At 42.0% G+C, this 12,406-nt stretch overlaps 1 protein-coding gene across 2 annotated transcripts in view; it reads right to left on the bottom strand.

The window, feature by feature from the left end:
• GCN1 (GCN1 activator of EIF2AK4) overlaps positions 1 to 12,406 on the bottom strand; it is a 43,456-nt gene that overhangs the window by 19,342 nt on the left and 11,708 nt on the right. For both annotated transcript variants that reach the window (XM_055795304.1, XM_055795305.1), the window contains exons 16-31: positions 12,181 to 12,273; positions 10,628 to 10,703; positions 10,291 to 10,450; positions 9,190 to 9,379; positions 8,949 to 9,073; positions 8,430 to 8,608; positions 8,164 to 8,257; positions 7,322 to 7,435; positions 6,928 to 7,126; positions 6,309 to 6,464; positions 3,246 to 3,427; positions 2,880 to 2,960; positions 2,260 to 2,403; positions 1,406 to 1,533; positions 1,059 to 1,248; positions 579 to 649 (exon numbers count right to left, since the gene is read on the bottom strand). In XM_055795304.1, the coding sequence (XP_055651279.1) occupies positions 579 to 649; positions 1,059 to 1,248; positions 1,406 to 1,533; positions 2,260 to 2,403; positions 2,880 to 2,960; positions 3,246 to 3,427; positions 6,309 to 6,464; positions 6,928 to 7,126; positions 7,322 to 7,435; positions 8,164 to 8,257; positions 8,430 to 8,608; positions 8,949 to 9,073; positions 9,190 to 9,379; positions 10,291 to 10,450; positions 10,628 to 10,703; positions 12,181 to 12,273 (2,182 nt within the window). The remainder of the gene's footprint in view (positions 1 to 578; positions 650 to 1,058; positions 1,249 to 1,405; positions 1,534 to 2,259; positions 2,404 to 2,879; positions 2,961 to 3,245; positions 3,428 to 6,308; positions 6,465 to 6,927; positions 7,127 to 7,321; positions 7,436 to 8,163; positions 8,258 to 8,429; positions 8,609 to 8,948; positions 9,074 to 9,189; positions 9,380 to 10,290; positions 10,451 to 10,627; positions 10,704 to 12,180; positions 12,274 to 12,406) is intronic.

Below are 12,406 nucleotides of genomic sequence, written 5' to 3'. Positions count from 1 at the left end.
TGATTAAGCATTACTGATCCGCGGGCCAATACAGACAGACATCAGGATCACTTCATTTACTGCTGACATACAGCAGCTTTACAAGGTGCATCAACACTAAAGAACAGATTAGCTTAAGACAGGTAGCTAACAAGATTATCTCCAATTAAACCTGATAGGGCATACAAGTAGACAAAAAGTAATTAGCCAAACTGGAATTCGTCCAGTTCATTAAGGCTTGCCCTGCCACTCTTGAAACAATCAACTGCCCATACAGAGGTGGGAATGCAGTAAGATAGGACAAAAATCAGACCGTCTGAGAGGGAAGGACTCTGCTCTTATCAGGACATAGAGAAGGCAGCATCCAATATTTTGATGGAACTCAAAAGCATTCCAGTTTGGCCTGCCCAGCCTGCCTGAGGGGCATAAATATTCTCTATCAGAAAGACACATGAAACCAGCAAGTCAACACAATTGCATATATGTAGTTTCTTTAATATTTCCTTATTTCTCCGCTGCCTGATCTTCTAAATAAAAAATCTACATCATCTCATTTGGATGCATAGGATGTGGTGAGATCAGTCTGAAGATGACTGTACCTTGCTTCCCACTGGTCAGGTGGTGATTCAGATATCACTCGTCCCAAAGCATCCAAAACTGGAGGTGGCCTCTGGAAGGAGAAAGAATTTAATCAGAATGCCTTTTCCAAGGACATGCAAACAGAGAATACTGTCAGCCGATCCTGCAATGCCATTTTACAATACTGCAGAGAGGTATGATGCCACTAGCAGAACAGCATGGTAAAAAAAAAACCAGCAGAGAGCTAGCTTAGGCCCAGAAAGACTTAAACTGACCCTGCTCTGCCACGGTCTTCCTGTATCACCCAAGGCATACCTTCCACCTGTACAATGCCATTACTGGCTCGTAACTTGAGGCTCAAGACATTAAAGCCTGGGATAAGCTCAAACACAGCAACAGTAGGCTTCATGCACACATGACAAAAGGAAAAGCGATTTATAGAAAATATAAAATAAAGCACAAGCTTATGCATGTCTACCCCTTAGGACAAGAGTACTTACATAGAGCTTCTCCTGGTAAATCTCTGTAAGTTTATTCATGACCTCTGCTGCTTGGTTTCGATACTGAGCTACAGCTCTGGAAAGAGCTTCAGCACCTGCTTGTCGCACTGCCTCTTCATGGTAGATGACATCTTTGATCAGCAGAGAACAGAGGTCAGGCAGCAGCTCCAGACCCATGGACTCCCACAACCTGCAGTGCACACAAAGAGGTGACGGGTCACCCTTCAGCAAGAGAAGCCACTGCTACATGTCAATATCAGGGAGGCAAAGCCCCTGCCAGAGGAGCTCCATGAGGAGAGCACAAGAGAGGTCCCCGCACAGTCCCGTCAGCCAGGAGGAACTCTTACCTCTCTGCCAACTTCTGAATCTCATCTTCAACATCAAACTTTACTACCCAAAGGCGACGCAACAGATTCAGTCCATTCTTTTCATCACTGTCCGGTGTTGGTAGAACCATTTGTAGCTCCATCAGTCCCTGAATTAGTTTACAGAAAAATCAGTGTAAGGACCTGATTTTAGAAACAGATGCTTTAAAACGCTTAAAACTTTTGCCAAGTCAAGCTCTTGGTGGTTGGAAGTGTCAAAATGCACATTTGCTTGTGCAGCACACTGCTTGTGCTGATGAAGGACTTGCTGGTGCTAACAGGTGAGATGGTGAAACTCCAGAGCAGGGCTCCACAGACCAGGTGCAGAGAGGCAACTAGGTTGTACTCTGGTGACTACAGTCTTTTCTGCCTCCAAGTACAGAGAAGCCAGCTCAGTGACCTAACCTGAAATCTATTTCATGGCAAAGGAAACCAAGCAACCTTCTTTTTTTTTTTCCTTTTCATATTCTCAGAAGGGACTAAGTGAGAAGCTTTCCAAAAACAATGGGTTCCATACAAACATAGGATTTTTTGACAACTTCTCTCCTTAAGACTAAGCTCTATGCAACTGTAAACAGGAGATGTCAAGATGTCGTAACTACACCTGCTTTAACAAAACAAAGGTGTGGATAGACCCCGAGTACTCCTTTTTGCAAGATAAATGCAGCACAAAGTGTTACTTAGAGCATTATTGTTCAGTAGCTACTGCCGCCTCCTGCAGACACACTGCCCAAAGGCCAGCATCACAGCTGAAGCCTCTCTTCATCAGTATGACAGAAGATTCACCTCCTAAAAAATTAAGCAATTCAGTGTGACCCTGAATGACTCCCACCTACCCTGAGAGCTGCATCTCGAACATTCATGCATGGAGATTGCAGGGCCTGAAGTAACACATCGATCTCCTCCTGTTCTGCATAGGCACAGCCGTCCTCCCCACTGCTGCTCGTGCACAGGGCCGTCAGGGCATTGGAAGCCAAAACCTAAAATGCCATGAGGAAGTATTAAGAGATTCCGCCTCTACTTCTGACAAAGCACGTGCAGGGTGGGGGTTAAGTGCTATTACAAGAGAAGAAGTTCTCTAAGAACAATGACAAAAACAAGGACAGACAAATTCAGTCTGTTTGCCTTTCTGTTATGATTATTGACCTTTCTGCCATCTCATCCCTTAGAACAAACACTCAGAGGAGCAACTACTAAACTTCTTTGACAGAGCAAGGCCTTAGAGAAGGAATAAAATATCACCCGTGGAAGAGGGAAGAACATTTGGCGTAATGAAACCCACAGGAGAAAAAGGCGCAGACATTTTATTCCAGGAATACCATAAACACAGGAGAAAATAGGTAACGTATCAACCACCAGCCTCAGAGACTTAAACCAAGTGGGTGTATTTCCTTCATGTAGATGCTGATGAAACTTCGGCAGAATCCTGGCTGTGGTTATGAAGCTGAGGACTCACCTGTAACCGTGGAGAACCTGTTCCTATCACCCGGCTTAGCAGAACTAGCATGTCCCTCCGGGGCAGCAACTCTGGGCCGTTCTGAAAGGTTGGAGCAGGGGCAGGGGAGGCAGAGGGAGGAGAAAAAGCTTTATGTCTTGTGACTCCAAAGTACCTTGCCACTGTATGACACTCTTTATAAAAACCACAATCAAAACCTAGGGCTGGACAGGTATCCAAAGCCTGTGATGGAAACAATCTTACATTGGTAAACCTAACTCGAAGAATTAATCTGCTTTGTCCACTTCACACATTAGCTGTTTTATCCCATGCTTCATCCAAACAACTGTTGAAGGAGGTCATCTGATCCTCACAGTTCTCACTTACCTCATCCACCAGCAAAGCCTGGCCATTTGCCGATGATCTCAGCTGAGCATGGACCGTAAGGATCTGCAGAATCTTGACCAGGAACTCCTCCTTGTCTTCACTGTCATGGGGTGTCTCAGTCATAACCGTCTTTAGGAGAGGAAAGACTAAGGAAAATGCTGGAGCTGATAACGGAGCAGCACCTGCAAAAAGGAAGAACAGTCCCATAAGCATAGCTGATCCTCTCACATCTTTGTTTTATAATATTGACTGGTATAAAACGTACACCTTGGCAGCTCACGATGGATGTGGCCAGCTTCAGCCTTATGCCCAAACATGCTAAGTGACTGTAAGTATTTCTATGCCCCTAGAAACACCCTGGCTAAAGGACACTGTTTCATGTGCGCCTGGACTTAACCCACACAGACCAAGCTTAGCCTGTTTGAAGCAGTGCACGCAGCCAGCCCCCTGTTAGCCTCTGCCACTTGGCAACTCAACAGCGGCAACAGCATGGTTCCAACAGTGACATCTGGCATTTCAGTGTTAGGTCAGTGGTTGAACTTGATGATCTTAAAGAGTCTTTTCCAACCTAAATGATTCTGTGATTCTACCGAATGTTGTTGCTTGCTACACCAATGAGCTGGCTTTAATTAAAGCCACATTAGAATTCCAAATTACTTCCAATGATTTGACAATGCAAAAATACACACCATAAATGAAATTGAAACAGTTCAATGGATTAAAGTAGAGAAGCAGGCAAAACTGAGGTTTTGTCTATCCTGGAAATATCTGTGGGCAGCGGGGATGGAACACAAAATCAAATTCATCACAACCAAATCTGAAATAAAAGCTATTATGTAAAGTGCATTTAGTTTGTGTGTACACCCTGAGAATTAAAATGCACTAAACTAAAAAACCCAAACAAACAAATGACAAAAAACCCATTACAATCAATTTTACTTCTGAGCAGGAGGAATCCACACAGGAATCTGATAATTTAACTAATGCACTTCTAAAGTTCGTTTGTCCCAAAACAGGGACCTGTTCACTAGCTACATTCCCTTTGAACACTTCCTACCAACCTAGCTAACCTGTCACTCCAGTTTCCCACTGGATTCTTGAGAACGAGGTTCCTCTAATACCGGTGCAATTCTCAACTCCCCTCTCCTCTTAAAAAATTATAAAGCTTTTGGATTCCCTTTGTTAAAGATTTTGCTTCTTCCTTCTCACAGGGGCTTGACTATGGGACATAACAAATGCTCCTCACAGTTAGTCCAGTTAAAATTAACGTTATTAGATGTCTAAGGAAAATGTTTGCTTTCTATATCCTCTCTATGCTGTCAGAGAACGCCAGATTTTAAATTTCTAAGATGCAGATTAAGAGCACTGCAGATACAATACTGCAGTATTAGTCAGCTTATGTAGGGCATAGATACTGCAAAAGTAGTTCAAGGGAGAAATATTAAATAACAAACACACTGTGAGCTCCTAACTAACATGAATATCTTAGGGAACCCCCCCTCCATTTCTGATGGGGATTTTTCTCTGCTCAGTGTCTGTCTGCTTTTATGCTTTTTTTTTTTTTTGCAGTTATTGGCCAGATATTTTTAGGCTTAAACAACCATCCCTCTATATGCAGCAGGAGGAATAAAGCTTTATCTGAAAAGATAAATGTCCTATTAACACAGGAGCTGGTACTGACCAGCGCAAAAAAGGATTATAAAGTGTATCTTGACATTTCAGCAATGAATGATAAAATTTATCATTCATATTATAAAAAGGTACGGTCTGTCTTAGGCTTCATGGTAAGCTGAGAAACCTAAACTAACCTCTGCTAGTAATACTGCAAGACTCCAAAGAACTTTGAAAATGAGGAAAAATAATTTGATTATATAACATGACTTGTCTGACAAAGTGCTATGGAACCGACTTCCTTTCTCTTGCATAAATGAAAAAAAATAATCAGATATTAATTTCATTAAGCACTGCAGGAAATCTTGACAATACTTCTACTACTTTCTGGAAATAAGCCTGAAAATGGATTTAAATGTTACTGAACTTGCACTTACTATGGAAATTAATTGTATAGTGGAGACTCTGAATTATCACTGAGATGTTCAGCACTGAAGTGGTGCTTACCACGGTCAATTGCTGCTATTCAGCTGTGAAGATTACATGTGCCATAACCACACAACTGCAGCTCTGACTGGCAACAGAACAGCTAAAAGGAAAACTGAACTGGGGTAAGGGACCAAACGGAATCCTACGTTTCCCTTTAAAAATTATAAACCATCATCTACCACAGGAGCTTTTGATTGAGCTGGAGGAACTATCCAAAGCCTGGATGAACCACGTCTATCACTACAGTACACCAGATGCTTTAAGACAGCCTAAGCCATCCCTGCCCCTAAGGAAGCACACCTACCCTCCCTCTTCTGTAATGGCACAAGTACTTGTGCACTCTAGCATGAAGCAGATTCTAGTGATCTAGATTAAAACTAAGCTGGTGGGGAGAAAAAAAAAAAAAGAAAAAAAAAAATCAAGAAAACAAGTTTCATTTTAATGCAGATCATATTCTTGCACTGTAAAAATATTGAAATATTGGTGCTTGCCTTTATGTTAGAGTGGGAAAGAACTGCTTCTTTTACAACCATGCCAGAATAAAATATTCATGAACTGCAGCAACAACATAGCAAACAAGCAGGGGCCACAGGTACTTCGCTGCTGAGATCACAGATAACAAGCAATTATTTTGTCTTTCCACTTATGCTAAGTGGTGTTGAAAGGTAGGAACTGTCCTTGGCAAAGATGAGCCTTAATTTCACTACTATTATTTCTGTATGAACTATTCTAAGAAAAAAATACTGTTATTTCGTTTCTATGTTTACTATACTTGTAACATCATTTCTACTACTACCACAAAAAAAAAACCTTTAAGTTTTTCATATCTATGAAAACTTATCTGATTTTTTAAAAAAAGTTAAGTCTCACCTATAAAACATTATACAAACCATCAGAACTAACACAGCTCGCAGACATATTGGTGGGGGAGAAGGTGTCAGAGGCATCTACACCACTTCTTACCTGGCTCTCCCTTGCCTGTTCGGCTAGGAATGGTATGGGCATGCAGCAAGCCAACAACTCTGTTCAGCGCAGTAGGCAGCTCTTCTTGACACCAGGATTCATCTAATTCACATTCTGGTTTCATCAGGCGCAAGGTCACATGGCTCACTAAAGTACCTGGTATGAAAGAATAAAGAATCTGTGAGAAGACTAAACCCAAAGATTTCTCGAGAGAAAAGTCCCCAGGAGCAGAGCCCCAAGAATTACAACAAAGCTCTGTACAACAGCCCAGGCTGCACAGAGAAGGAAGCACAGCCCGAAGGCTTACAGGGGACAGCTTCACAACAGTTACACCTGTGAGTTACACTCCAAACCGCACAGGGGAGACAGTCCAATTGCGACCAACTGCTACTGAGACATGGTCACGATGGCTAGATAAGTCCTTGTCTTTGGACCCAGTGCTATCCAGCAGCAGGATCTCAGGGACATCAGTCATCACCCTAAGCACTGTTCCAGGGTGGTTTTTCTGCTTGGCTGTCTGTGGTACATGGTCATGATCCACAGCTTGTAAGGAGCATGAATTTTCACTTTTGTGCCATAAAATACACCCTGCCCTTAAACAGCAACTGCAAATACTAACCTAAGGTTTTCAGTCGGGCAGGCATAACACAGGAAGCTAAGGAAAGAAAAGGTTTCTTAACCCTTGGAGCAGCCAAAGGTGATCGAAAAAGTGGCAAGAAGGAACCAACAAGACCAGGGATGTACTGAGTTAGACCAGGAGGCTTTCTCTTTATAACAGCATCCAGGAGTCCTAGAGCTGTTTCCAGCTCATTATCAAGCTGTAAGAGAAACAATTTAAAAGGTTATCATAAGATCTTCCATAGGGAAAAAATCAAGCTGTTAAATCTGATTTCTAATGAAACAAGGAAATCGGGTTTTGTCAAACATTCTCTATGCTACTCCATTTTCCTTACATCAAAATGACTTGGGTCATGGTAGCTGCAGAGCTGGCAAAAAGGACCATCGAGGCTTACCTCCTTCAGCCGTTTTCTTATCTGAGACTCCCTTTCCAGCTGTGCATGCATCAGCTCCTTCTGCTTACTAGTCAGCTGCACCTCATCCTTTATTCCTTTCTTCTTCTTTATTTCCTGCAGTAGAGCACCATAGACATTAATAACTGGGAGCCATTAACACCATCCCCTCCACCAGATAGGAAAGTTGGACACATTGGCGTTTTTTGCACTTCACTTTTAAAACAGCATCAAAATATTCTTCCAAGTATATCACTCTTAAGTGAAGACACAGAGTGGGAATCAGCAGATTGACACTTTAGCGTCCCATTAGCAGAATGACATCAGTTTCTCCCACATTTCAATCTGTCACAAACTATTTGACATCATCAAAAAGAACTGTCCAGCTCTTTCTACAGTGGATGGGCATGTCATCCTCCCTAGAGCAAACAAAAGTCAACCTCCAATAAAAGACTTCTCCAGTCAACCTGGTACATTCCCTTCCTTTCACCAAATTCTTCCCCGCACCTACACCCACTGCTCTGGCCAGACTCAACAGAACTGCTGGCTGTCAACAAGATGGAAGCACCTATTTAACAACCCTGACCAAAAAAGTTACACAACATACATTGAACATGAAATGAAGGGAAAAATCGGGTATTACAAACAAGTAAGCACACTCTGAAACAAGTAGACCACCACATAAATTGATACAAATACAGAGAAAAACTGATGCATACAGATACAAGAAAAGACAACAATCAGGTATTCAAAGAAGTTCAGAGAATCTTTCCCAACAGAAGCCATGCAAAGGTTCATGTAGTGAAGGTTCTGACCAGCCTGGCTTTCCTGTGCCATCAACTCACCTCCTTCAGCTCCAGCTCAATGATTTGTTCCTTGAAAGAATAAGCTTTGTTCTCCCTCTTCATGTTAGCCTTTTTCATACTATCCTGTTGAGCACTGAGAAGGAAAAGTAGAGAAAAGAATCAGCACTGCTCTGGACTAAGATCCAGGCACACAAATCCGGGAACTCCTGTCCAGAAAGAGCATCTGACAAACCCACTTGCCAACCGGCTAGGTGCCAGCAGCCATCAATCCCCAGGTGCACAGCAAAAAGAAACTATAGTCTTACCTCTGTATTATAGACTTGTCATACAGTTCTCCCTCTGGAGTCTTCATGATAGCAAATTCCTCTCGAGTAACCTGGCACAGAGCTGGGTTCTCCATTGATGCTGAGATAGTGCTGATGAGCTGTGGGAGCACTCTACCAGGTGAAAGCAGAGAGAGAGATCCCACTGCATTCATAGATGACTACCAAGAAAACAAAGGAAAATATTGTTATCAGCATTCCTTGAAACTGTCTCAAAAAAGTATGCTCTGTTGAGACAGCCCACATTATGTTCCAATTCCTAATTCCTTGTTGAGTGGGTACTTGAATTTTACCTGAAATTCTACTCAGTTGCTGGTACACATGCTTTCCCCATCAAATCCCAGCTCCTTTTCACCAGACATAGTCTTTGAACCTGCCTTTTCCCCATCTTTTAGACAAATCTCCTTCCTTATAGACCAGTTAATACTTAACTCCTCCAGAAAACTCTCCTGTTCCAAAGTACCTCCCAAAACTAACACAAGGAAAGCAGAGGTTTATCACCTGGTTCTCCAGAGTGTAGGCAGTGATCCTGGGTAGTATGTCATGCAGGTGTTTGGTAACGAAGTCCTTGGGATCTATCTTCATCTTAATGAGGAGGGCTGGCCAAAGACCCGGCTGCACAGCCACTAGCAAGAAGAGATGAGCATAACAGATATCAAGCAGACTGCTAATACAATGAAACAAAAGGTAAGGTAAAAACCCCTTACACTGGCCCTGACAGTGGTCTTACCCCATCACTCACCTACAGATGGATGATGGCTCACCAGCAGCATCTCCAGCGCCAGCTTTTCTGGCTCAAAGGAATCCACATCGAGCCCTGCCACACTCGAGATGACACAGAGTGCCTCATGAAGGACACGGGGAGGAATATAGGACCTTCCTAGCTCTGACAGCTCTCCCGACTCCATCACCAGGACCTCATGAGGCAGAACCTGAGTAGACAACTTGGCATTAACACATAATACCAAGCTTTCCTGAGCCCTGAGCGCACGTCCTCACAGTAACATACTGAATACCAACCATCAGCTCCCTCTGTCAGTACCACAAAAAGGAAGGGAGGGATACAGGACAACAGTGGAACCAAAGCAGCGATGACAGTGACAGAAATGTTAAGAATGGAGGACTGCACTAGATTTGGCAAGCCAGGGTAAAATAAAACTTAAACCGACCATTTTTGGCAAAGACTTTGGAAAAGGTTGAACCAGCTGGCTGGGAACAGTATGCACAACTTCTGCAGTCTAATTTTACCCAGTAACTTCTCAAAAAGACTTTACTCAGGCTGTATCTTTGACACGGGAAGACTATTTACAAAGTCCCAGCCTTGGTACCTAATTAATGCAACTTAATCAATTATACAACTTGACATGGTGCTGGCTTAGCAGCATGCCCAATAATATAGCACTCATTTCCTTTTTTTATTTTATTTTTAATTTTTATAGTAGTTTCTACTAAAGTATTTATATTACATTTGTTTTAAATAGGCAGCCTGAGCTATAACCCAGGGCCAAAGAACTAGGATAGCGAGAAAGGAACGAAGCACTTGGTCTTCCAGCAGATAAAATTTGGATTAAAATAAGAGAAGGACATGGAAAACTGCAGCTTCCTCCCTACGTAATTTTGAAGAACGTGTCTTCTGTGTATGTAGGGAAGACTAAGCACACCACAGATGCTGATACAGTAATATGCAGTCATCTAGTGACAAGTGACATTCTAGGAAATCATCTGGAACTGAATCATCTTCATCTCACACTATGTCAATCCCAAGAGCAAACCTTGGGTAGGGAGGTGACTGGCAGCATACAAGCAACTGCCTAAGCAGAGACTATTCTTCTTGACTACTCACCTTATGAGAACTGAGAACCACTTTCAGCTCCTCCAAGAGCCCATAGGCCAGTTTGTACCCTCCCAGAGAGGCCAAGAGCTTCCTCACTGTTTGATGGGCCTGTCTTCGAACATGCCAGGTCCGACTCAGCAGTACTGCAACAAGGGCACGGTGATACTGCCTGAAAAGAGAGAAATACAACGGGTTTAGCAAGGGAGGCAGCTCTGCAAACCAAGTGGACACAAAAACACAAAGAGTTCAACATTTTTTACAAAGTCCGAAGCCCACCCTCTCTACTGCCCGCATTAACACGCAGGGGTCAGACACAGATCGGTGGCAGCAAGTGCACGCTACGTACTGAACTTTACTTTCAGGCAGCCGTTGCACATGATCCAAGAGAAGGCGCTCTGTCAGTTGCAGTACTGTACACATCGCTGTGGGAAAAGACAAATATTTAAAATAGCATAAGACTTCATAAAGAAACAGATTTTTTTACCTGAAAACAAACAAACAGCAAGCAAAGCATGTTAAAATAGCTAGCCAAACTGAGCCTCTACATAATCTTCTCAGTGAAGCTGGAGACAAATCCAACTCAAATCTGCCAAGGCTGGAAACAGAGCCATGGTTTCATAAAAACGTTGTTAGCTGAATCCCAGCAGAATTTTCCTGACCACGATGTGTGACCTATTTTTGTTTAAGTCAACAGAGCAAACAGAATGATAAACACCGTGCTCGCTGCATCAATGCCAGTAATTCCTGAGCCCTGCTGAAACATTTTCAGCGACGATAAAACGTCTACTGAATTCATACTTAAGTGCATAATATCATTTGAATAGTAGTTTTGGTATTTTATCTTACACCATCTTCTGTGCTTTAACTGTCACTAAGCCCTTTGGTTTGTATATCAATGTTCAATCACAGCATCAAAGCAGGAGCAGAAAGCTCCTGAAACACGGGGTGGGTTACAACCCGTATTAAGTACAGGTACAGAGGACTTCCAAAATTCAAGGCATCAGATGGTTTGGGGCTGTTAAGCATTTCAGCTACATGTTTTTGCTTAAATAACCACCAATAACAAATCACAACAATATTTACTCTTAGCATTACTTTTTTGGATCTAACATCCTAAGGGAGCAATATAAAATTTTCCAAATCACGCTGTTTCAGAGTATTTGCAGACTTGGGAAGGAAAATGAATGGATACACACATTGCCTTCAGGAAACAAGGATTGCAGGAAGCAAAGGAGAAACGATGTTATTTCCCATTTAGAAAACTTCACCTCTTCAAAGCTTTGTACAAAAGATAAATGAATTCATTTCAGAGAAAGGAATCACAAACTCATTTTCAAAACTTTCCATTTACAATGCAATCAGTAATGTTTTCTGTTGGACACATTCCATAATTTTTTTCCAATTAATCTTTAAACACAAGAGAACAAAACAGAGCATAGAGACACTAGTTTATAAGCCAATTGATTTCCTATCTGTTATTACTCTTCCACCACATACTTAATATTTTCAACTACCTGTTTTTTCTTCACCCTTATTTTACTTTTTGCCATCTTACTTGTAATTTTAGGCTTCTCTGTGTCTCTCAGATTGGCTTCAACTATTTACTTAAAAACTGGGACACTACAGAGATGTATTTTGTATTGGAAAGGCTTTAACAGACTACAAATTTGGAATTATAAATGTTTGATGACTCAGGTTCATTAAGAAATAAATTAATACATTGTTCAATCTTAGACTACAATTAGTCTAGACATACTTCTGAAAGAGTACGCTGTTCACTTTCATTTGAAACTGGATCCACCAAGGATTATAGAACAGGGCGAACAGCATCATTAGCTCTTGTAAGTACTACGTAACAGAGTTAAACTGCAACCGGATACACAGTAACTGACAATTTACCTTCCTCTGATGCAGACTGCAAGAACTTCTCAGATGTAAAAATTTGTTTTTTCTCATCCAGAATCAGCTGCCAGAAACCACTCAGCTTAGACTCTGAAGGGAAAAGAATAAGTCTATCAAGTATATTTCAAACTAAGTCAGAACCCACCAGCATACATAAAACACAGTAGAATTCTGCCTCCTGAAATCATTCAAGTTACTTCTGTCTTTGCTTGTCTGCAGTTAT

Source organism: Falco peregrinus, chromosome 2 (assembly GCF_023634155.1).
Source record: "Falco peregrinus isolate bFalPer1 chromosome 2, bFalPer1.pri, whole genome shotgun sequence".
NCBI classification, from domain to species: Eukaryota; Metazoa; Chordata; class Aves; order Falconiformes; family Falconidae; genus Falco; species Falco peregrinus.
This window is presented reverse-complemented; position numbering and strand designations above follow the sequence as displayed.